The 25722-nt window shown below is 43.9% G+C and overlaps 2 protein-coding genes across 2 annotated transcripts; one reads left to right on the plus strand and one right to left on the minus strand.

Annotated features, from left to right (window-relative positions):
• Positions 1-6001: 6001 nt before the first annotated feature.
• Positions 6002-18909, minus strand: slc1a8a (solute carrier family 1 member 8a; the record flags this gene model as incomplete). The annotated part of the gene is made up of 11 exons (XM_084444753.1): positions 6002-6169; positions 6358-6454; positions 6655-6789; positions 7283-7477; positions 9309-9542; positions 11739-11838; positions 12249-12456; positions 12617-12659; positions 16026-16241; positions 16673-16752; positions 18658-18909. The coding sequence occupies 11 exons, from the start codon at positions 18907-18909 to the stop codon at positions 6002-6004; spliced, it is 1728 nt and encodes a 575-aa protein (XP_084300879.1).
• Positions 18910-22509: 3600 nt separating this feature from the next.
• On the plus strand, positions 22510-24332 carry ticam1 (TIR domain containing adaptor molecule 1; the record flags this gene model as incomplete). Its single annotated transcript, XM_084443845.1, has 1 exon — positions 22510-24332. The coding sequence occupies one exon, from the start codon at positions 22510-22512 to the stop codon at positions 24187-24189; it is 1680 nt and encodes a 559-aa protein (XP_084299971.1). The 3' UTR covers positions 24190-24332.
• Between the last annotated feature and the right edge of the window lie 1390 nt (positions 24333-25722).

Raw genomic sequence — 25722 nt, forward strand, 5'->3', positions numbered from 1 at the left:
AGTACTACAGTATACAGTTAACATCAAAGGTATTTGGAGAGTGATACATTTTTGTGGTTTTGTTTTGGTTCTGTGCTCCACTACTTTTGATTTGAAGATTGTTTTAGTTGAAGTTTAAGTGCAGGCTATCATCTTTAATTGGAGAATATTTTCATCCTGAGTGGGTGACCAGTTTAGATCTTACAGCCCTTTCCTCCAGACTCTCCCCATTTTAAGACACCAAAGGTATATGGCACGTGTTTCAAAGCTGTTTCATTTATCACTCAAGAGAGCTATCAATGTCTCACTGTCTGGTCTATAGCATAAGGACCAAAGAAGTGTCAATGCAAGGACACCTCACTATCATGACGCTTAACAAACCATCAGACACCCAGCCAAAACAACCGGTCTGCAAAAAAATAAAGTTAACAATGCAAGTAAGTAACATGTTGCCCCCCACCAATGATGGATTGTCCCTTTGCGTCAATGAATCAGTGGAAGCAAGTTTGACAAGGAAGCTCCCAGAGCTCTGAAAACTGAACTGTGGATTTGGACAGGAAAGGGCCCCTGTGTGAAATGAGCTATACCTGAGCACTCCTAGTGGTGGGCTCTGGTACATCTCAAAGGACGATGAATTCCATTTAAATACTGTAGCTCAAAACATTCAAGCATTGGTGAGTTCAGAAATGATAACCACCTGGTAGATGAAGGAAGATTACTGCTGATGATGGGAGAAAACATGTCAGACTACAGTACAACAAGAAAACATGTCAGACTACAGTACAACAAGAAAACATGTCAGACTACAGTACAACAAGAAAACATGTCAGACTACAGTACAACAAGAAAACATGTCAGACTACAGTACAACAAGAAAACATGTCAGACTACAGTACAACACCAGAGGGTTTTCTTCTTGAAATGAAGAAAACTACATCAGCAGCACATCAGAGGGTACACCACTAGATGCAAACCACTAGGAAGCCTCCACAACAGAATGGCGATATTACAGTTAGTTAAGAGGTTCCTAAAAAAGCCTGTAGATCTCTGGAGCAGTGTTTTGGACAGAGGAGATGATCCTGTAGATGAGAGAAGGAAGGGCAAAGTGTAGAAAAAAGAGGACGGCCCCTTGATTCAAAGCAAACCCCCTAATGTGAAACATGGAACATGTGGTGTTTATAACTGGTTCGCTTGTCTTCATTTCTCCCCATCTGATGAAATCATTAAAGCAGACTGGACCTGTTCGTCCATCCTATGACATGTAACAAACAGAACCCACACTAGGAGTTCTATACAGACTTGCTTCATGTTGTTCACATTTTCTCCAGCAGTCAGCGCTCTTGTGAGAGTTCAGAGATTTCCTCTGAATATGTGGGGGAGGAGAAAATGCACCATATTTTTCTAGCAGCAGATCAGTTTCTTATCTTTAAATTTTTTAATGTTGCTATGATTGATGACATGTACCCTTTTGGTCACACTTTCTATGAAGGTCATGTTTATAATGCATCATAAGCACATTCATAACAAAGTCTTTATTAATGTTGATAGTCATGCATGACACCTTATAACAAGGTTTATAAATTATTATAAGTGGTAGATATAATGTATTATACCGCCATGCTACATGCTCCATGCACATTATAACTGCCAAACTTTATCCAGTCATAAAGACGCATATAGAATTGCACTAATGTATTATAACAGATTATAAATTCTAAGTTTCTGGAATATAGAAAATGGTATAATGGCTTAGAAACATAAATAATACACTATAGCATGACTTTGTAAGCTTTAAGTGACAGCACTGTATAAAGCTATAGAAATTGTATCATACTATAACACAATTATGAATGCTATTGTCTTACACTTAACTTACAGCCAGCGAATACTGCTCATAACACTTAATATTGTGTTATAATATGATACAATTGCTAATGACCTTATCCAGTGCTATCACTTTACTTGTAGCCCAAAATACTGCTCATAAGAACTCATAATTGTGTCATACAATTGCTGTCACTTTAAGCTCTCAAAGTCATGCTATAGCGTATTATTGATGTACTGTAATATTACCGCTTTGACCAAACCAAGATTTAAACTAATAAGTAACAAGACATCAAGACATCCCCCTCCAAACCCAAATTCAATGGCATTGCTCCAGCTATGCCCGTAAGAATGATGGACGCACCATAAACTCAAGTCACCTAAAGCCAGACGACTGTAATAAGTCCCTTGAGTCCTTGTTACTGAGACTGTTTATTGTGACGTAATCCCTGGATGAACACGAGAGGCCCGGGCACATGTCTCCCAGGGACTCAGTCCCCTGTGTCCTCATGCTCTCCTCACACATGTCTCCCAGGGACTCAGTCCCCTGTGTCCTCATGCTCTCCTCACACATGTCTCCCAGGGACTCAGGCCCCTGTGTCCTCATGCTCTCCTCACACATGTCTCCCAGGGACTCAGGCCCCTGTGTCCTCATGCTCTCCTCACACATGTCTCCCAGGGACTCAGGCCCCTGTGTCCTCATGCTCTCCTCACACATGTCTCCCAGGGACTCAGGCCCCTGTGTCCTCATGCTCTCCTCACACATGTCTCCCAGGGACTCAGTCCCCTGTGTCCTCATGCTCTCCTCACACATGTCTCCCAGGGACTCAGTCCCCTGTGTCCTCATGCTCTCCTCACACATGTCTCCCAGGGACTCAGGCCCCTGTGTCCTCATGCTGTCCTCATTGGATTAAAGGTGCAGGGAAGGTCTGTCTTTACAGATTCCACTGACTCAGGCTGGGTGTAACTGAATGTGAGAGAATTGAACTTTAAATGATTTAATTGAAATGTAATATTGTTTCCTTTCTCTGTTGAACTAGTTCTTTATACAATCCCCCAATGAATTAAAGCATTAGAAATGAATTAGGCCATGCACTGCATGTGTTGAAGTTAGTATTTTATTGCAAAATATAGATATACAAGTATGACAAACAAATATTAACATTTTCATTTGCAAACATAAAAAATATACACATAAAAGACATTAACTTTATCTCTACTACAATATAGTGCTTGTATACAGGTATTTATTGCTAGTAGTCTGTCTGAGCTGCATGTTGGCTGACAAAATGATGACTGTGTCCTCATGGAGTTTAGGCGAATACTCAGTGAAGTAGATAAGATTGTTTAAGGCAACGCTACATTGCTTTTTTCTAAAAGGTTAACAATACTATACTTTACAATGCAACACTGCTAGTTTTACTGTAGAAACCAATTTGGCTTTAGTTTCCAGTTGGATACATTTATGATATCTATCCTGCAATTTAGTTTATATTTACCAAACCTGTTACCAGTGGTTACTATCAAGCCTGTACCTTCCCAGAACTACAACCGCTATCCAGAGTTCGCTGGCCAAGTGCTTCAGTCATTGAAGTTGAGATAAGCAACAGAGGTCATTCTTATTCAGACAACACTAGGAGCACTCAGGAACGTGTCAATTGATTTACACATTCTTTAGGAACGTGGAACAGAAAACAGTTTGGGTCACAACATGTCAACATAAATGTTTGTTTTAGTGGCTCCCGGAGACGCAATGCCAAATTTAAACAAAGTAGTGTGGCAAATAGTTTTAAAGGGGAATGCTCGTTTTTGACAACCTGGACCTTATTTACGGCATATTATAAGACGTTTGACTCACCGAGATCACTTTGGTGTAATTCGGAGGCCTGTAGAAGAAATTTAAAATTCAGCGCGAGCCAGTATATCCATGTAATGGCTGTGCGCAAGCGTGCTGGAGCAAGTGGGGAAGCTATATTTAGTTTCTGAAGACGTTTCTAAAGATCATATTACAGAGGCATGTGAAAAACCACAACAGTTATGCTCTATGTAAGCACAACAAGCGATTCATAAAGACAGATTGATGAAAACAGCCGTTTCGCGGCAGAAAATAGATTTTTTAGAAGTTGCATTCTCAGTGCCCCGTCCGCCGCCATTACATGGATATACTTGGCTCGCGCCGGATTTTAAATTTCTTCTACATGCCTCCAAATTACACCAAAGTTATCTCGGTGAGTCAAACGTCTTATAATATGCCGTAAATAAGGTCCAGGTTGTCAAAAACAAGCATTCTCCTTTAACTGGGTTTGAATATGACTTTTTTTTATTTTATTTTTTTAAAGAAAGTTCTCCCAATGAATCAAGTTGCAACAAGTGTTCACGCTGGGGGAAAAAGTGGATCACTGGCTCCAAAGGCAAATAGGCCGACATTGTTCACCCACACATCCTCCTCAACCTGCACCTTGCTGTCCTACAACCTGCTAGATCAGCGTCTGCTACATGAGGCGCAATGACAAATGTGTTCTGTAAATGAATATGTCACGTGTCCTGCGTAGAATCCTGTCTGCATAAGCAAGTGCTTACAGTTCCTCTGGTCATCACATTTTAAATATGTCAGTTAACAGGATGCCATGAGTCAGATATCATGCTTCTTTTTTGGCTAGCGAAAGTAGGCTACAATATTGCACTGAAATCTGACTTCTAATTATTGATAACACCCTTCTGTTGAAGGGCAATGTTAAAATGTAGACACAATTAATTGCCAAGCTCAAACAAAAGAGGCATACCTGTCATAGGCTACTCTTGACATGGTTCTCTGTTTTTTTTTGCTACAACCAATAAACTGACACAAGCATCACGTTAAGACACTTCTGTTATTTACATCTAGTCTATAGTCTTATTTCACCTCTTGTCCAGAGCAAAAGCATCGGCTATAGCAAAAGAGAAGCTATTTAATGTTTGAATATGAACATCTGGCAACAGCCCTCTTGAAGGATGCTCCCCCTGCACACGTACGCCACCTGCTTGAGCACTTCAGTACTGCGCTCCCCCTGCACACGTACGCCACCTGCTTGAGCACTTCAGTACTGCGCTCCCCCTGCACACGTACGCCACCTGCTTGAGCACTTCAGTACTGCGCTCCCCCGGCACACGTACGCCACCTGCTTGAGCACTTCAGTACTGCGCTCCCCCTGCACACGTACGCCACCTGCTTGAGCACTTCAGTACTGCGCTCCCCCGGCACACGTACGCCACCTGCTTGAGCACTTCAGTACTGCGCTCCCCCTGCACACGTACGCCACCTGCTTGAGCACTTCAGTACTGCGCTCCCCCGGCACACGTACGCCACCTGCTTGAGCACTTCAGTACTGCGCTCCCCCTGCACACGTACGCCACCTGCTTGAGCACTTCAGTACTGCGCTCCCCCGGCACACGTACGCCACCTGCTTGAGCACTTCAGTACTGTGCTCCCCCTGCACACGTACGCCACCTGCTTGAGCACTTCAGTACTGTCTGAGGTTTGAATAGTGGCTTGAATAGACTACAGGAGAGGCGCACAAGTTCTGTATTAACTGCATGTTGTGTGTATTTTTCTCAACTATGAAAAGGCTCCTATAATTACTTTATGTTTAATGAATTTGACCTAATATGTCTATTATGTTACAAGGACATAATAACAGTTTGTAGAAAAGTTAATGTCAAACAACACAAAATGTATAAATGCACATTGCTTCACATGAAGTAATTAAAATGCATGCCAGCATGCTATTATTTTTCAGTAAGTCTGCTTGGTGAGGAGAATACTTTTTACACCAGTAATGTCAGTAACACAAAGACAAACAATAACATACACTATATCAGAGTTAAAAAGGTCCAGCAGCAAACAACATCAAAAAATGTTTAATTGCTATCAACTGTTTGATCTCCAATATCTGCATGTCAGTCTCTCTCATCACCATCAGGCCATCTGTGTAATAATGTCCGCTTAAAAGAAAAAGGGGAAAAAAGAAAACAGTAGAAAAATGTGAAATGTCCCTCGTATCACATCACCATCATAGCTGAAGTCAATTACCGAAGATTCAGTCACAAAAAGACTGTAATAGATGAAAGCAGGAAGAAGAAGAAAAAATCAGCACTTTATCCATGGCACATCAGGGGGGAAAGCATCCCAAAAATGTCCAGCATTTGAGATAAGAGTCAGTTAGACTTGACAGATGTTGTAGTAGATTGTGTGGGTGTGTCTGTCGTCGATCGAATCCCCCATCACCTCGAACATGCAGTCTTTGTTGTGCATCTCTGTCATAGGCACGTTGACGCTCTGTGAATTATGAGACTTGTGTGTGTTCTGTGTGCCATACGAGGGTCCCGACTGGGGAGAAACACACACACACACACACACACACACACACACACACACACACACACATATACACACTTGAATCACCAATTAACATTGAAACTGTCAGTTGAACTTGAGTAGGGCTGCCTGAGGACTTTTATATAATCTCCACAACTATTCAATGAGTAATGTTTTCATTCTCTGGTAGCCAGACTCACATTCTCGCCAAGAGGGAAGTCTTTCCGACAGAGGTGGGCGATGATTCCTGCCGCCAGGGCGTCTCCCAACACGTTGATCATGGTGCGGAATCTGTCCCTATAGAACATTCAGTGCAAGAGATGTGGTGTCTCTAAAAAGCAGGGTCAGTTTCAGACAATATTATCATGAGATTGTCACGTGGTTCTAACATCTCTTTATGTGGTTTCCTTATTGATATTTGAGACTGTCTGTTCAACGACCCTTCTACACCTAACCAGAACCTTAATTAGTAGGTTCTTTATTACATGTAGACTTACAAGACCCAGTCAATGGCCACGATGAGCGTGATGTCATCGGCTGGCAAGCCCACTGAGGTCAGCACAATCACCATGGTGACAAGGCCAGCTTGGGGGATGCCTGCAGCGCCTATGCTGGCAGCTGTTGCTGTTATGCTGTCAAATCAAGATAATAAAGACAGCCATATCAGTCAGTAAAATTAAGAGAACTGTCAACGTCAATGCAACACCCCTGTTTTAGGAGTGTAGTGTGGTATAAGTTAAAACTTTAATAGCCCAAACTAAATACCAAACACTGACATGAGGTATTTCTATTTCTATTTATATCATATAACAAGGATATGCAAATCAGTACAGTGTATATGGTCAATGAAAGTAGGCCTTTTGTGTTGTAATATTAAGCTAAAAACATGTGTTGGAGTATTGGTTAGAAGGCTATGATATTCACAGAGTACTACTAGGAACATGCCTTTGGACATATGTAGAAACAAGTGAAACAATGAATGTCAAGATGAATCATTGGTCATACTTGGCACATTCAAAAAGCCATATGAAGTCATGACTCGTGGCCCTCAGTGGCACCCTGATGACGAGGCACCTGTTAAGAATGCTTACGCCAGCCTAAAAGTGATCTAAAACTCATTCATACCTTATGGTGACCAGCTGGCCAAAGTCTAGCTCATAGTCGTTGACCTGGGCGATGAAGATGGCAGCTACGGCCTCGTATAGAGCTGTGCCGTCCATGTTAATGGTGGCTCCCACAGGCAGGACGAACCGCGCTATCTGCCTGTCTACGTTGCAGTTCTCCAACAAGCACTTCATGGTGATGGGCAGAGTGGCAGAACTGTTGGCAGAAAGTGAGAGGGAGCCGGGTCACTGTGTGTTTGAGAGGTCGCAGGGTCACTGTGTGTTTGAGAGGTAGCAGGGTCACTGTGTGTTTGAGAGGTCGCAGGGTCACTGTGTGTTTGAGAGGTCGCAGGGTCACTGTGTGTTTGAGAGGTCGCAGGGTCACTGTGTGTTTGAGGGGTCGCAGGGTCACTGTGTGTTTGAGAGGTCGCAGGGTCACTGTGTGTTTGAGAGGTCGCAGGGTCACTGTGTGTTTGAGAGGTCGCAGGGTCACTGTGTGTTTGAGAGGTCGCAGGGTCACTGTGTGTTTGAGAGGTCGCAGGGTCACTGTGTGTTTGAGAGGTCGCAGGGTCACTGTGTGTTTGAGGGGTCGCAGGGTCACTGTGTGTTTGAGAGGTCGCAGGGTCACTGTGTGTTTGAGAGGTCGCAGGGTCACTGTGTGTTTGAGAGGTCGCAGGGTCACTGTGTGTTTGAGAGGTCGCAGGGTCACTGTGTGTTTGAGAGGTCGCAGGGTCACTGTGTGTTTGAGAGGTCGCAGGGTCACTGTGTGTTTGAGAGGTCGCCGGGTCACTGTGTGTTTGAGAGGTCGCAGGGTCACTGTGTGTTTGAGAGTCTGGGTTGTACAGATATTTTGAGGGATAAGAGAGAATTTGGAGAAATGCTAGTGGCCCTAGTTTCCACCATATGAGTGTAAATTCTCAGGCTAAGCCTTCCCCCTTCCCCCCTGGACTGGCATGCACCAGCAAATACAGTATCTGATTTAAATAGGTAGTAGTAAGTAAGCCTTGAGAACTGGTTCTCGAGCCAGGAGGGCAGGAGCCTATATCCTGTTTCCTTAGCGTGAGGCAATGAGGCAGCTTGATGTACAAGTCCACCCCCTGGACATGACGCTAGTACACTCACCCCTAATCCAACCCTTGATGCTGAGTGCCAAGCAGGGAGGCATCAGATAGCTTTTTTTTTTTATAGTCTTTGGTATGACTCGGCCGGGGATTGAACTCACAACCTCCCAGTCTCAGGGCGGACACTCTAACCACAAGCCCACTGAGCTGGTATCTGATTTAAATCCATGGGGTACATTAGGATTCCCTGTATCGTTGATACTCGGCCAAACAACAAAACAACTAGTAACTAGCACACCAGACCACTTTTTCAAGCTAACAGTATGTTATGTTCATGGCTGTCTATATAACAGGCTAATTGACTTTACACCTAAAGTAGTGCAGACGCTGCTGCCTCAGACAAGCGAGAATCAGGTTTGGGTTCATGTATATTGTTCAAAACTGAAAAATAAACTGTACTTCAAAAAGGATTCTGCTTCTTGATTCCTAATGGCACTTTTCCATCCTCATGTTAAAATTCCCTTTCCTTCATTTAAAGCCAGCCTTGTTGAACAGGGAGGAATGGGAATGGTCCAGTAGTTTGCCTGAACAGGGAGGAATGGGAATGGTCCAGTAGTTTGCCTGAACAGGGAGGAATGGGAATGGTCCAGTAGTTTACCTGAACAGGGAGGAATGGGAATGGTCCAGTAGTTAACCTGAACAGGGAGGAATGGGAATGGTCTAGTAGTTTACCTGAACAGGGAAGAATGGGAATGGTCCAGTAGTTTACCTGAACAGGGAGGAATGGGAATGGTCTAGTAGTTTACCTGAACAGGGAGGAATGGGAATGGTCCAGTAGTTTGTTGAACGGGGAGGAATGGGAATGGTCCAGTAGTTTGTTGAACGGGGAGGAATGGGAATGGTCCAGTAGTTTACCTGGACAGGGAGGAATGGGAATGGTCCAGTAGTTTACCTGAACAGGGAGGAATGGGAATGGTCCTGGTTTACCTGGAGGACGTGGCCAGCGCGATGACCATGGCCTGCAGCAGCCCGCGGATGAAGGAGAACGGATTCTTGTGTGTCAGGATGAAGTAGAACAAAGGCAGCAGGATGAGGCCATGGACAAAGAGCCCAGCGAGGACGGTGATGGTGTACCAGCCCAGCTTCTTCCCCAGGGTCGTGGGGTCCTGCATGTCCAATATCTTACCAGCAACCAGAAATATGATTCCAAATGGAAAATACCTATAGGCGGAAAAAGATGCAGTGGTTATAACACTTTACCTTAAGTGTTATAGTTTGTAACTAAATAGCAATACCATGTAGTTGCATAGCAGTTCCCATGCAACTGTCATGTTTTGCTACTGTACAGGTAGGCTAATTGTACTACTATTATATTGTTACATATGAATTAATTGCATAAGGTAACATGTTCCTGTGTTGTTATTGCTAAACATATAACAGCTTGATTGAAGGCTATCATCATGAATATGTTATATGAAGGCTTTCTTATTATGCTATACTAACTCTGTTTTATTCATTGTAAAACAATAAGAACTGCATTTGGCTGGTTTAAAACCTGGGAGGCATTTAGAGGCGAGTAGGTCCTTTCCTCCAAGCAACTACTACCCAGTTTAGGAGCCATGATTCATGTATGTGGGGCATCATGTGTCCACGCCAGTCTGTCTGAGGTAGATCTCTTCTCTACGAGGATTACGCAAAAACTGCCAAACCAATTTTCATGAAACTCAGTGAAGGGGTTTATCATGGGCCACCTTAGAACCCATTACATTTTGGATCAGATCCGAATCACAGGCCGGATCCACGAATGAAAACAAAACTTAGAACAAAGCCAGCTCCATGTGTGGGGGTGCTAGAGACATGGGGTGTGGACTGGGGTGTGAGGGGGAGAGCCCTGAGTGCACCGCACTGCCCCGTGCTGGATCCAACCCAAGAGGGGCGCCACAGAGCCGGCCAAATACAGCCACCCAATTACCTCCAGTCATTTTGACTTCCTCCCCAGTGAATCACGAGCCCCCCGAACACGGTCCGGGCGACCATTCAACTCCATTCATTTTTGGGACTAGAATTACACAAAAACTACCAGACTGCTTTTTCATGAAACTCAGTGGAGGGGTGTAGTAGGGGCCAATTTAGAACCCATTCAATTTTGGCGTGAACAGCCACAAAATGTTCACGGTTAGAGGCCTGTGCTCTCTGAGCACCATTTCTAGTTTTACTGATAGAACGAGCCATATCCTTAGTTTTACTGATAGAACGAGCCATATCCTTAGTTTAAATGATGGAACGAGCCATATCCTTAGTTTTACTGATAGAACGAGCCATATCCTTAGTTTTACTGATAGAACGAGCCATATCCTTAGTTTTACTGATGGAACGAGCCATATCCTTAGTTTTACTGATAGAACGAGCCATATCCTTAGTTTTACTGATGGAACGAGCCATATCCTTAGTTTTACTGATGGAACGAGCCATATCCTTAGTTTTACTGATAGAACGAGCCATATCCTTAGTTTTACTGATGGAACGAGCCATATCCTTAGTTTTACTGATGGAACGAGCCATATCCTTAGTTTTACTGATGGAACGAGCCATATCCTTAGTTTTACTGATGGAACGAGCCATATCCTTAGTTTTACTGATGGAACGAGCCATATCCTTAGTTTTACTGATAGAACGAGCCATATCCTTAGTTTTAAAGATAGAACGAGCCATATCCTTAGTTTTACTGATGGAACGAGCCATATCCTTAGTTTTACTGATGGAACGAGCCATATCCTTAGTTTTACTGATGGAACGAGCCATATCCTTAGTTTTACTGATAGAACGAGCCATATCCTTAGTTTTAAAGATAGAACGAGCCATATCCTTAGTTTTACTGATAGAACGAGCCGTATCCTTAGTTTTAATGATAGAACGAGCCATATCCTTAGTTTTACTGAAGCCATATTGGTTGTTAAGTGCCCAGTTGTAATGGACATGCCAAAGAAGCTAAGGTATTGGCTAAGTAGCTACGGTATTGCCATAGTAAGTGCATTAGCAGCATGGTAACTGATATCAGGATTCGGGTCAATTATATGTCAAAACAATGAATTCATGAGAGGGATTAATATTCCAATCAAGGAATTGAAACTTACCAATTCTTTTCTGGACATTTTCATCTTAATATTCATTCATTCATTCATTTCTTGAGCATTTTTTTACGTGGTCATTAGTAAAACCAATTTACACTATTGGTCGTCATCATTATATTGACGTATTGGCTGTTCTCCTGGCTAGTCCAAACCTAGGTTGAGTATTATTGAGCTATGGCAAGTGGGTTATTGCTATTATAGTCACTTTGTTGATGCAGTACTCCTACCTAGCCACATTGTGCCAATAATAATAACCATAACAAACATGATTTGCTTTAGTGCGTACCACACAGCAGCGTTGATGATCTTCATGACACACTCGTTGATGCACTGACACACGTTGACTAGAGGCGCTCCTCTCTCACCCATCTTCCCCAGCAACAGGCCTGGGAGAGAAACATGAGTCACTCTCTCATTCTGTCTCTCAAGTCTGGGTTGTGATTCTCAGGACATGTATTTATAAACACCTAGTCTTGCTCTTAATCTGGGTCTGGGAATTGATGTGTTCTGTACAAGTTATTATCTAGCTCTTTAGTAGCCTACATTCTGTTGTACATACTTTAAAAAGGCTTAACCTATAAACAGTTTGATTAGGTCTTAGCTATGGTTACACAATGTACAGGTAGACGCTAAACAGACAGACACAATATCGATGCAGTAATGTAAATATAGCTTCTTTGTATTCCTCTTCAGATTGATACTGTACACAAGTCGACAGACACCAACAGACACAAGCTGGGGAACAAAGACAGAACACACAAAAAGAGACCAAAATCCCAAACGGAGCTGGGCTCACCCATGGTGGCCGAGAAGATGACGATGCCCAGGACGTTCATCTGCTGGCTGCTGCCAGGGCTGGTCTTGTAGTGGATCTCTGGCGGGGGAGTGAGCTCCAGGTAAACCGTACGGCCGCTTGGGTCGCTGTCGTCAGGCATGACGTAAAGAAAGTTGGTGTGGATTGTCTTTGTCTGGACTTTCAAAATGGGGACCAGGTCGGTTTTGTACTGGTGGAAAACACAGGGACAGGAAAATATACGGTGTGATGAGTGAGCACATAAAAAAGCACATCTTATTGCGCAGTGGTATAAATACCAAGTCTATTAAATATAAGTGTTTGTTGAAGGTGTCACAGACCATTCGCATTGGCAAGTATATTTTACTCACCTGTTGAAAAGTGGCTTCTATAAGATTGGAGGGTACCATGTTCCTATGAGAAAAGATAACATTTGGTCTTTTAACAGGCTGATTGTATTAATGAAAGTATTCAGGAACTGTATTCAGTCTCAATGAGAGAAACTCCTCAGGTGAAACAAGGACTGATTCACACCTGTCTGCTCCAACCGGATCGTCCACCCTCCAGTTAATTAAAAAATAACACAGCTAAAAGCCAGGGAAAGAAAAAATGCACTACTTTGACTATTGACATTATGTGCTCCAACTGTCATAGCCTCTGTCTAGGGATATTGCCCCATATTTGTCATCATCAGTTTCACTTTGGTACTCATCTCGTCCCGTGTCAGAGGTTAATTGGATGATGAGGGCAGGCCTTGCCTGTGAGAGTCTTTAAAAAGGGATTTTCAGACAGGCATGTGCCAGACGCCCTCCCAACGCGTGCTGTACAAGGGATCCTCTGCAGAGATCATTGTATCCCCACAGTTGATGACTCGGTTAATCTGTAACTCATCCTTTGTGGATTACTAAAAATACTCTAATCGCCCAATTTAATTGGATTGTGTCTGTGTGTGTGTGTGTGTGTGTGTGTGTGTGTGTGTGTGTGTGTGTGTGTGTGTGTGTGTGTGTGTGTGTGCGAGGTAGTGAGTGTGTGAGAGAGTATGTGTGACCGGAGAAAGCAGTACTAATGGTGCAGGTGGGTCACAGTATATTTGGCTCCAGTGTTTAAATTACATGTTGAACTTTCCAAACCACGCCCAGACTCAGAAGAGACGAGTGCTACAGGAGGTGAACAAATGTTTGAGGAAAGATTTATAAATTCGATAAAAGGTTTTATGTAGGCCTAACCATTTTTGTAACCATTGAATCCTTATTCTTTTTTCAGTGTATTGTTATGTACTGCATTTAGTTGTGCAATTAAAACCACATTTAAACTGAACTAAGTGGAGGACAGTACAGTCCAGGAAGACACCCCAACCGTGCTTCCCCAACTGTAGCTCAGTTGGTAGAGCGGGTCGTTCAGTGATCGAAGGGTCAGTGGTTCGAATCCCAGCTCCGACTGTCCACATGTCGAAGTGTCCTTGAGCAAGACACCTAACCCCAAATTGCTCCCAATGAGCAGGTTAGCACCTTGCATGGCAGCTACCGCCACTGGTGTGTGAGTGTGTGTCTGAATGGGTGAATGAGAGGCCATTGTAAAGCGCTTTGAGTGCCGCTAAGGTGGAAAACCGCTATATAAGTGCAGTCTATTTACCATTCCCCAACCGTGTCCAAACTCAAACAAATTCAGAAGAGCGTCCACTTGGTGATACATGTGTTAGCCTCTTCTTCCCGAGCGGTCAGAGGGTGGCGGTGATAATGGCACGTTGCTACTCGCAAATCCAGTCAACGTTAGTATGGACAGACGTACTAAATCCACATTATGTATCTTTATGAAAAGGTTTCATATCTATGTATGAAATATGAACGATAAAAAAACGTTCACCGTGAGCAACTCCGGAGAAGAACAGGGTCCGACCCCTATCCAGGAGTTTGGTTCCGACGCCGGTGCTGTGCGTGGAGGTTAGCCCCACCAGGTGTAATTGGTATCGCTCCACCTCCCTCACAAGCTCCGGCTCCTTCCCCCCCAGCGAGGTCACGTTCCATGTCCCCAGAGCCAGCCTCTGCCGCTCGGGTCTGGTCCGTCGGTGCCCTCCGCCTTCACTGCCACCTAGTTGGCAGCGCACCCGACCCCGACAATTCCTCCCGCGGGTGGTGGGTCCACGGGACGATGGAGGAGGAGATGGTGCTTCCACGTTGCTTGTTCGGGCTGGGCCCGGCCGGGCTCCGTGGTAAGCCCGGCCACCAGGCGCTCGCAGGTGGGCCCTCCGCCTGGGCCTGGCTCCAGACGAAGGCCCCTCCAGGCCGGGTCTCTCTTCCTCTTATGTTGTTTTCCATCAGGGGTTTTTGCCTGTAACCCCAGGTAGGGGGGCTAAGGGGTACTACACTGCACTGAAACTAACCACTGCCCTGGTGGAACTGCCAGGGAGGGTGGGTCTGCTTGGGGCATATGTCTTCCTGTCTGCTCTCTCTCCTCATGTGTCTCTTCTCTTCCCCTTCTCTCATGCGTCTTCCCCACAGAGCAATGTGAATACTCTGTTTTGTTTTGGTGGGGCGCACCTGTGTCGGGGACTCTTGCTGTGTCACTATCGGTGTGAAGGGTGTGCCCTGCTCTGCCTTAGTGGACATAGGGTCAACGGTGACTTTGGGGCGATCTTACAGTGTGTGCCACGCTGGAATCAGTTCATCCCAACACTGTGGCACACTCATGGGCGTAGGGGCCCCTCTGAGGGCCAGGGGCCTGTTTTCTCTGTGTGTGCTGCGTGACGAGGAGGCAGCAGGAGCAGAACACACACATAGAGAAACGCTAACGGTGCCTAGCCCACAAATGGGGATGTCTGCGTCTACGTGGGGGCGTGCTGCAGCGGGCGTGGGAGCGGAGCCCTGCGTGAACGGTGTCCTGAGGAGTGAGGAACTGTGTGGGGAAGGGTGGGGTGGGGGGGTGGATAGTGTAGCGAACTGGCAAGGTCAGAGGTCATATCGGTGGAAGGGGGGTGCTGGCCCCGCTTGGGGCATATATGGGGCATACATCTCCTCATGTGCCTCTTCCCCTCCCCTCCCCTCACGTGCCTGACCCAGAGAGCAGTGTGTATGTGTACCGTGTTTCATGTTTGTGGCCAATAAACCCCAGACGGGAAGATCCAACCGCTGCTTCCTGCCTTCTTCACAACTGCTACAATATTATTTATAAAAGCTTAATCTCCTCCATATTTTGCAGATGGTGCACCTGTGACAAAATGAACTCCCATCCATGTTCTGTCCATTGCAACAACTTCAATAGGCAAGCGATATTTACCATATACTGCACACAGCTACAACTGTTGTTTTGCCAGGGAAAGATAATCAGATGGAAATGAAACACAAATTAGGATTTTTGTTTTTCATTTTCATCTGATTATCTTTCCCTGGCAAAACAACAGTTACAGATAACAAAAATACTGTTGAAATGTGGATTATTGTGATTCTGCACCACAAAATGGACGACTGTTTACATAATTTGAACAAATAGCACTAGCTGAGCTTTTTTGCCCTCCCTCAGGTGTCTGACATGTAGAAAAGTGATGAATAAAACATTGATGTTGGTGAACACCAGAGCATAAATGTTTGGGCTTTGGCAAATCACATTAACAGTTGTTTTGTTACCTGCTTAGTAAATGATGGTGGAAAGAGACCACTTGTGAGCATGTACAGCAGACGGTAAACAAGTTGTTCCTTTACACACCCACTGTGTCTAATGACAAATCCCAAGACAGACCATGAATCTAGCTTGTCATAATACCAACCACCAATACAGCTGACCTACCTGATGAGATCCAACAGGGCGTCGGCGGAGGTCATCACTGGTCCTCCTCCTAGTCTGTGGCTGTCCATGTCGGTCCCTATGCCGGGTTTGATGATGAGCACCAGGAGGATGCCCACCACCACCGCGATGAACGTGGTCCACAAGTAGTACGTCACCGTGAGGACCCCCATACGACAACACGCTTTTGACTCCATGGACGACAAACCTGACATTAAACTTTTCACATAAAAGAGAGTGGTTTGATCATGTTGACTGGTCTCATACAATGCGATGTTCCTGTACAACTGTATAAATATCTAATCTCTTTATTGCTTTACCTTTGTGAGCCTGTGTGTACAGTAGTAACTTTACAATACATCTGCAGTACCAAACATTACTTTACATTACATTTTTTACATTACATTCCAGTCATTTAGCAGACGCTTTTATCCAAAGCGACTATCAATAATTGCATTTAACGTAGGAAGAGCCAATGTACTACTACTTGCCAGAACTCACAGGTGCATCTTCTCTCTAAAACAAGTGACTAAGAGCATAATCTAGAGCTGAAGGCAAAGTGCAAGAATCACAATCTAAAGTACAGTGCAATATAATATAATACAATAAAATTAGCTGTGGAAAGGGTGCAGCATTGGAAGCATCTTTACCTGGATGTGATGAGAGGTAGGATGAGCATCTTGAGCATCCTCATGAGAAGCTCTCCAGGGAAGGAGAAATAGATTTTAGCCTAGAGGAGAAATCAAAATGAAAATTATGGAATAAAGAAAGCAAGCAAGTGCTACTTCAAAAAAGAGTAGCCAAGACAACTTTAAAACATTCAAAAACATCCAAAGCCCATCTATAAACAACAGTCCCTGGAAGTAACATGCATAGACTAATACTCCAGTGGGGGGTCGTTTCTGTACAGTATGCAACAGTGGCTCCATCCAATCAGAAGCCCACGCCCTACTACACTGTGAACTTTACAAGGACATTCGCTCACATCTTTTTATCGCCCTCTCAAAGCACTTTGAACTTTTTAATGATCTTGATGATCCAAATAAATTGTGTATAATCTTAGCCGGTAGACACTGTATCAACGGATGCGCCAAAGCCTGCCACCTCATCCTCAAAAGAAGAGTAGCTTTCATGAGTACTGGTCCATAAACTGACCTATTTCTATTCATTTAGTCCTCATTCTCCTTTATACTGTATTTGTATGTCCCTATACTGTATTGTATTCTCAATTGTATGGTTGTGTGTGTGTAGTACTATCATGTACGCTTTATTTCTATTTTGATTTGTAATTATATTGTGTCTCACAACTCATTGTGAGTGGTCCTTAACTTTTTTATTATTGCACTTTTCTACTGATGTGATGGAAATGTTAAGGAGTGACACAATAATAAAGATGTACAGGTATCTATCTATCTATCTATCTATCTATCTATCATGCATCGTGATGCTCTCAGGTGAGACCTTCCTTCAGCATGGGTCACTTGTCACGTGCGATTATCGTTCACACGTCAGGCGATGTTTACCGTGGCGAGTCAAGTCTCCGTCTGCCCATCCAATAATCCCTCTTTTGGCAGGACTGAGCCTGGATTGACCTCAGCCATTTCCTGTACTGTATACTGTATATCATTTACAGCTTTCAAATTGTAAAAAGTCATCTCTACATTTTTCCAGTGCATCAATATGTCCAGTATGGGTTTTTGAATGAGATACACCAACTGAGAATAAAGATTAAACATTCACATAACCATACAGATAAGAGAGTTCCATCAGCTCACACACTGTAGCAAAGCTTAAGGCGCACTCCTGCTTCAGTCCAGCACATACTCTACAGGTGTCTATCACAAAAACAACTATTAATATATTACATTTATGGACTTTCATTCAAATGAATTCTCACTTCACAAAGTAGTTAACCAGTCACCTCACTCAATTTTGTCGTTGTTGATGTTGATAAACTCAGACCAAACAATAAGGCTTAGCATTACTGTACTACGTAATCAAAAATGATATTATTATAGAGGTGAGGACTGTGTTTTTACTTTTATTATTAGGAGTGCTTGATGATTAGACGTTATTATCTGCTTCCCTAACAATCACTTCTTCAATGGGTGGGTGAATGTAATGGCTGCCCTGATAGCTCTGCATAGGCTATACCTAATAATGTCAATACTGACAACTGAGCATGTTACAGACTGCTCATTTATTGTGCTCATTACATCCTCATTGACAGGTAAATACATTATACAATCATAATTATGAGTGCAAAATGTTCCCCTTTGGTTTTCCACCAGGCCCAATAAAGACCCTTTGGTAATGCTCAGGTCAAAGAGGATAGGAGAACAGTGACTGTGTTCGAGTAGAATGGTTCAAATGCTCGCCAATGTAAGGTTGGGTTGAAAGGGAATAGATTAGATGGCGACCATGGCGTAAAACGATGAGGATCATCTCAGGATAATCCAGACAAGCATGAATCAGGCCCTCCAACTAAGCCTTGCTCAACACTTCACACAACTTCTTGTTTCAATAACGGTAATGCCACTAAAGTGATATACCTGGATGGAGTGCTCACTCCCTCTTAACATGAGGCCTCAGACACAGCCAGTCAGAACTGCCATGACTAACAATGTTGACGTACCTGGATGGAGAGCTGACTCCCTCTCAACATGAAGCCCAAGACACAGCCAGTCAAGACTGAAATGACTGAGAACGTCAACAAGCCGTTTCGCTGGAGGAACTCCTTCACTGATTCGCAGAAGTTTAAGGTGAATGTATTGCAGAAAAACATCTTGATGCGTCCCTCTGTGGTCTTCTCACAGTCTCCTGGGGCGTAGGAACTGTTGTCTGAGCGTGCTTCCTCTGTTTCTGTGGGCAGCAGTAGCTCCTCCATGGTTCGGAGTGTTCCTCAGGGCAAACCTTAAACTTCTGAGGGGCATGGTAACCTTTTCCAATCAGGGACGGATTAAAGCATCACGGCTTCACCAGAGCAAATGGCTCACAGGCTACCATGATGGGGATTTAGCCTAAGAGGCTTACAGGCGTTTAACAAAATCTAACACATCTTTGTTGTCAGTGGCTGGCTACCACGGTTTGGTCACTGTTGATATCTTTCATCTAGTTTTAATGCAGCAAATTCTCCAAAGAACACTGACATTAAAGGACAAGACAGGACAGTGCAATGACTGCCTCAGTCTCCTGATTCAGAGAGTTTGTGTCCAGGATGGGGCGGTCAGCCACAATCTTTCTTGTACACTTCAGGGCCCTGGAGGCTTGCAGTTCCTGGAGGGATGGCAACCATCACCCTCTGAGAAGAGCAGATGACACGCTGCAGTCTGGCCTTGTCTTTGGCTGTGGCAGCAGCGTACCAGATGGTGATGGAGGAGGTGAGTAAGGACTTAATGATGGAAGTGTAAAAGTGAACCATCATTAGCTTTGGCAGGTTGACATTCTCTGTTTTGCCTTCTTGGTGAGGGAGCCGATGTTCAGCTCCTACTTGAGGTCCAAGATGATGGGGCCCAGGAAGTGGAAGGACTCCACCGAGTCGACTGGGGGGTCACCCAGGGTGATGGAGGGGATTCTTCCTGAAGTCCACAACATCCCCACTGTCTTTAGGGCATTGAGCTCCAGGTTGTTTTGGCCACACCAGGACAACAGATGGTCTGTCTCCCCCCTGAAGGCAGACGGTGGACAGGCTGACCGTGCTCTTATCTAGCCACCAGAGCTGCGTGGGATTGAAACGGCCATATCTCCACATGGGAAGGTCACAGAGACATGCTGTTTGGACTGGCAGAAAGGTCTCGATGGATGCTTGCACACAGTAAAAACAAAACGTTGAGTGAAGCCAGCTCCCCTGTAGGGGCGCTAGAGACACAGGGTTTGGACTGGGGTGTGCGGGGGCAGTAGCTTGGTGAACCAAAACTCAAATCGTTCTGGGCGGCCGAAAGTCCAGACTCATAGTGAAAACGTCCTAAAAGATTTACGATGAGTTTGGTTTACCAGGCTACGGGGGTAGAGCCCTGAGTGCACTGAACCGCCCCCGGCCGGCTCCCACATGAAGGGGGCGCGACAGAAAATGTCAGTTTTAGATAGATAGATAGATACATAGATCAATTGATTGATCGATAGATCATGGTGGCTCCAGAGGCACTGTGCATAAATCTTAAGGCAAGGCAAGTTTATTTGTATAGCACATTTCAGCAACAAGGCAATTCAAAGTGCTTTACATGAGACATTAAAAGCATCAAGACAAAGTGCAAGAAACACATAAAAGTTCATATAAAACGACATGCAAAAAGGACATTTAATACAAAATGCAGGAAAAGTAAAATACAGGAATAAAAGTTACAGTGCAGTGTATGAATTAATAATTATGTGATTTAATAAAAAGCAGTGGCAAAAAGAAAAGTCTTCAGTCTTGATTTAAAAGAACTGAGAGTTGCAGCAGACGTGCAGTTTTCTGGAAGTCTGCAAGTTAATCATTAATACTTGATAGATGGATAGATCGATCGATGGATCAATATAGCACACCATTCCTATGGGCACAGTGCACTAGTAAATTATAATAATTAAGTGTAGGAATCTATTGTTATTGTCAGTAGGCCTATTCTTATTTTTCCTGGAAATGCTTGGAAGGTCTTGAAGTCCTGGACCAAACATACTCACCAGGTCCAAACTACAGACATGAGTAACTAGACCACAAACAGTCAGCACGATTCAACCCTAGGTGGCGCTATAATAAACAATTTAGAACACAATGCTGCCATTTCCACCCTGTTGGATGAAAGTGTATGAAACTTGGTACAATGTCATTCCTAATGGGGAACAAATTTGCCATTTGGACACATAATGTCAACCATGATGGATTTTTCTGCAGCTTGAAAAATTGGCAAAACCTTTCAAGGCGCAATGTTATGACAAGGTAGTATGTCCCAATTGGATGCCTACTGCTTGCAAAGTAGGCTACGTACTTTCTCAGGGCAGCTGTAGTAGGTACTGGTAGTAACAAGTAGAAGTATGTGATTCGGAACGCAGCTTGAGGCTCTTCTCCTCTCTCCTCCTCTCTCCTCCTCTCTCCTCCTCTCTCCTCCTCTCTCCTCCTCTCTCCTCCTCTCTCCTCCTCTCTCCTCCTCTCTCCTCCTCTCTCCTCCTCTCTCCTCCTCTTCTCGCGAGGCTACCTGTCGCTAGGTAGATTTGAAGTGGGAGTGGCTACTTTGACATGCAACAGAGCCATTGAGAATTACTTCCTCGTTTGAGCTGTCGGCGTTAGGGTTTCGGTAAGTTATGCTCTTTTTATGCTGAACTTTTTAGGTCTTTAAAGCAGCTGCATACATCAGGATAAGTGTGTAAGGTTTCCAGTCAGAGAAAACGGGTAACTATGAAAAAATACCTTCTGAAGCTCTGGTTATGCAAAACACCATTTTGTGTGTTTATGCGCATAGTAGGCTAGGCCTCCATTCTCAGGGTTTTGCCTGTTGGGAACTTTCCTTAGTCCACCTCAGCATTTCAGATTGTTTTAAGACATGTTCTATTTAAATGCTTTACCATTCATTCTCAATCTTTTTGACTACTGACTGTATGTGTGACTAGGGCTGGATATCGAGTCGAATTTCAAGAATCGATTCGATTCCGATTCACAAGGTTCAGAATCGATTATCACAATTCAATTTGATTCGATTCAATATGGATTCAGTTAGTGTTACTAAAACCTGTTTGTTTTTTTTGGAGCTGTAACCTTAATTACATGCCAAGTTATGCAACACATCAATACTAGGGCTGGGTATCGATACTGATTTCCAAAAATGAATGAATGAATGAATCATTGAATGAATGAATGAACTATTCATACCTTCATTTATTAATCCATTCATTAAATAAAAGATCGATTTTGGGATTCATGAATCGATTCTGAATCGATTAATCGATTTATTAAACCCAGCCCTATGTGTGACTACTATCATACATTTACCCTGGGGCAGTTACAGTGTAATAGCAGTCATGACTCATGAGTCAAACTCTTTCCCAACAAAACCATCTTGACTGTTAAGGCTGACGCACACCTTCAAGTCCTTATAGACAGGTGCTTAGGGGGAGATGTGAATATAGGCTAGAGGAGACCATCAACCTTTGTTTGTAAATAGGAGTAAAGTTACGTTAGCAAGATAAATCATATAAATACTAAAGTGACGTTAGCAAGATAAATCATATAAATACTAAAGTGACGTTAGCAAGATAAATCATATAAATACTAAAGTGACGTTAGCAAGATAAATCATATAAATACTAAAGTGACGTTAGCAAGATAAATCATATAAATACTATAAATGCTGTATGATATGTGTAAAAAAAGAGTTCAGTATCAATAGTTGTTTAATATATTGGTCTTCCTCTCTTTCAGCGCATTAAGGGATGAGGTAAACCCTCGAAACCATCTGATCACACATTCCTTTGCAGAGTATTGAATATATTGTACTATCAGTGAGTGACCACATAGATGGACAGAGAAGATGAAGACAAGGGCAGGACTGAAGGTGGGACCGGACTGGTGGACGTCTATAAGATACTCTCTGAAGTGCCACAGGAGAGATTGTTAAGCCTCACATTCAAGTTGGGCTGCAGCCCAGCGGAGGGGATCACCCATGCCATGACCCTGATCTGCCTCAGCAGAGGGGAGGAGGCGCGGGACAAGCTCCGCACGCTCGATGGAAACACTACTGCTAAACGTCTGGCTGAAATGGTAGAAATGTGTGGAGGTACACTGAAGGACTTCAGAGAGGACGGAACTCATCTTCAGTTAGCGGAGGACAACCTCATAGATCTGGCCAGGATTTTCAAGCTGTTGGCTGAGGAGAGGTTGTGTGAAACATGTCTAAGAGATGTTGCATATCAGAGAGCCCTAGCTCATGTGAACAAGAGATGTCCTGACGTCGAGGGTCTAAAGTACACACGCATGGATGAACTGAAAGAAGAGGCGAAGGTGGTCTGTGGGCCTCAGATTGAAGAGAGTTACTCCCCATTTGGGGGCTACTTTCCTCCACTGGGTGAATTGAGCACAGCTTTGCAAACTCCCTTTTCTCACAATCATTCACAGAGAGAACAAAACCAGCCATCCCCTCTGCAGGCCTGCTCCTCCCAAGGTTCCTATCCTACTCATTTAGAGATCAGTGTATCCCATAGAGAAGACTTTCAAGGGAACAAAATGTCTAAAATACTTCCTCCTTCAATGGTACCTCATCAGCTTTTGAATATACACAAAGGTGTATTTAAAAAAACCACTGGGAGTTTATCACAGGAGACACAACCCAGAACAAATGAAACTCAGCCTATTAAAGAAGTGAACCAAGCACATAATCATTCTGCTCCATGCTCATCACTTGGTTCAGACCCCTCTATTCCAGTTCAGACCAATCAGAATAAATGTCCAAAACTGACCCGGGTTCAGGAAAACATGATGAAGGAAGAAGAGGCCATCTTTTTCTCTTTTGTCATCCTGCACTCGGTAGAGGACATGGATTTGGCCGACCAGATGAAAGAGAAATTAGAGTCCTTGGGCATTGGTGCAGGGGCAACGTTCTCGCAGGACTTTGAGGTCCCTGGTAGGAACACCCTTATGTGTATAGAGGATGCCATTGATAACTCGGCCTTCACAATTCTACTACTCACCAGGAACTTCAACACCCGTCTTCTAGAAGTGGAAACCAACTCAGCGCTCATGAACTCCATTAACAACAAGCACAAGTACAACACGGTCATTCCACTGCTCCCACAAGAAAATTGTATGCACAGAGAAAACATGCCAAAATTTCTACAGACTTTAGTTCCATTAGAGGAGAATAAGACCTTTGAGAAAAGGGCAAAAAAAGCTATTGCCCCAGCAAGGGTTGAAAATCAGAGGCAGGTGTGGGTGAAGGAGCAGATGATCAAGCAACAAAGGAGGAGAAAGGAGAGACTACGCATGGAAAACAAGCTTCACATGGACTGGGTTCGTGAAAGCAAGGAGGCTGAGCAGCTACAGCAGGAAACTCCTCCTTGGTCATTGGGTCAGTTCCACACCCAACAAAGTTCCTGGACACCCCCAAGACCTAGCATCCATATCCAGAATGCTAGTTGTATAATGATCGGCAACGATTCGAACATGACTGTGAGTTTAAATGGGGACAATGAATTCATTTAGTTTTTAAAGAAAACTGATTTGTCATGTGTATTCTTTGAATAATGAAAAACATTTAAAATGTAAAATCTCCCCTCCCTGCAACCATAGAGGAGAAATTCAACAATATGCCCTGAATATTTGCATAACATGTCCCAGCCTCTGCTTGACACTCTGGCCAGGCAGAGGAGCACCTTCAGCGGCAGACTGATCCTGGCACAGTGCTCTATGGAGCGCTTCCATCGGTCCTTCCGACCTGCCGCCATCAGACTGATCCTGGCACAGTGCTCTATGGAGCGCTGCCATCGGTCCTTCCGACCTGCCGCCATCAGACTGATCCTGGCACAGTGCTCTATGGAGCGCTGCCATCGGTCCTTCCGACCTGCCGCCATCAGACTGATCCTGGCACAGTGCTCTATGGAGCGCTGCCATAGGTCCTTCCTACCTGCCGCCATCAGACTGATCCTGGCACAGTGCTCTATGGAGCGCTGCCATCGGTCCTTCCGACCTGCCGCCATCAGACTGTTCCATGCGTCCCTGGCTGGCGGGCTGCCATGAACCTGCGCCAGCCTGGAGGGGTTTAAGACAGATTGTCTTGGTGCTCAGATGTTTTTTGGACATACCAGTTCACATTTACGGATATGACTTCAATTGACATACAACTTGATTTGATTAAGTGGACTGCCTGATTGACTGGTACAGCTAAGATTTTAGACTTGGGTGTTATAGTAATGATTGTGCCTTTTTAATGCCCTTGTTGTACCTTGCTGTTTTTACTGTGCTTATGCGTTTTTATGTAGGCTATTTCTACAGCGAATGAATTTCCCCTCTGGTGTTATTAGAAATATCTATCCATGTATCTACAGTATGACATACTACTGCACTGTTTGTATCATCACACATTCCTGTTAATTTACTCAAATCAATGTTAAGTGCAACTGTCTCACTTTGGGCTAGTCCGCTAACATTAGCCATGTTTGTTGGAAGTTTTTGTATCTCAAATTAGTTGGTCTGCACAAATTATGACACTAGCTAAAGACAAATCACGAGACAGAAAATGTGAGTTAAAATGAATTCACCAACTTTGTAGTCGATTGCTACAATGGAGAGCTATCAATAAACTTTTAAGAAAGCCAATTGTCTGGACAACTAAAAACACCTTTGTACACATACTGTAGAACACTATTAACGTTAAAGTTGGTACTACCATCATACTTGAATAAAACCATTGAAGATTTTAATTATTATATACCATGGTATACATGGGAATTTGCCATATCATTGTACTTCCATAAAATCATGTTACATTGCCATGATCCCAACACATACCATGGTACATGTCAAAGTACAATGGTGGTACCATGAGGTACTACTGTAATACTGCCATACTACATATTTGTAAGGGAGTATACATCAGAATATAAGCCACTAGCTACTTTTAGTTCTATCAAAAGGCAATATGCATCTCTGGGTTTACAGCTCACAGTAACTCTAGCTCCAAATACATGCATGATGTGTGTGGGTGTGACAGAGCAAAGTCCCCATCTCAGATCAGAT

This window comes from Borostomias antarcticus, assembly GCF_949987555.1.
Source record: "Borostomias antarcticus genome assembly, chromosome: 10".
Taxonomy (NCBI): domain Eukaryota; kingdom Metazoa; phylum Chordata; class Actinopteri; order Stomiiformes; family Stomiidae; genus Borostomias; species Borostomias antarcticus.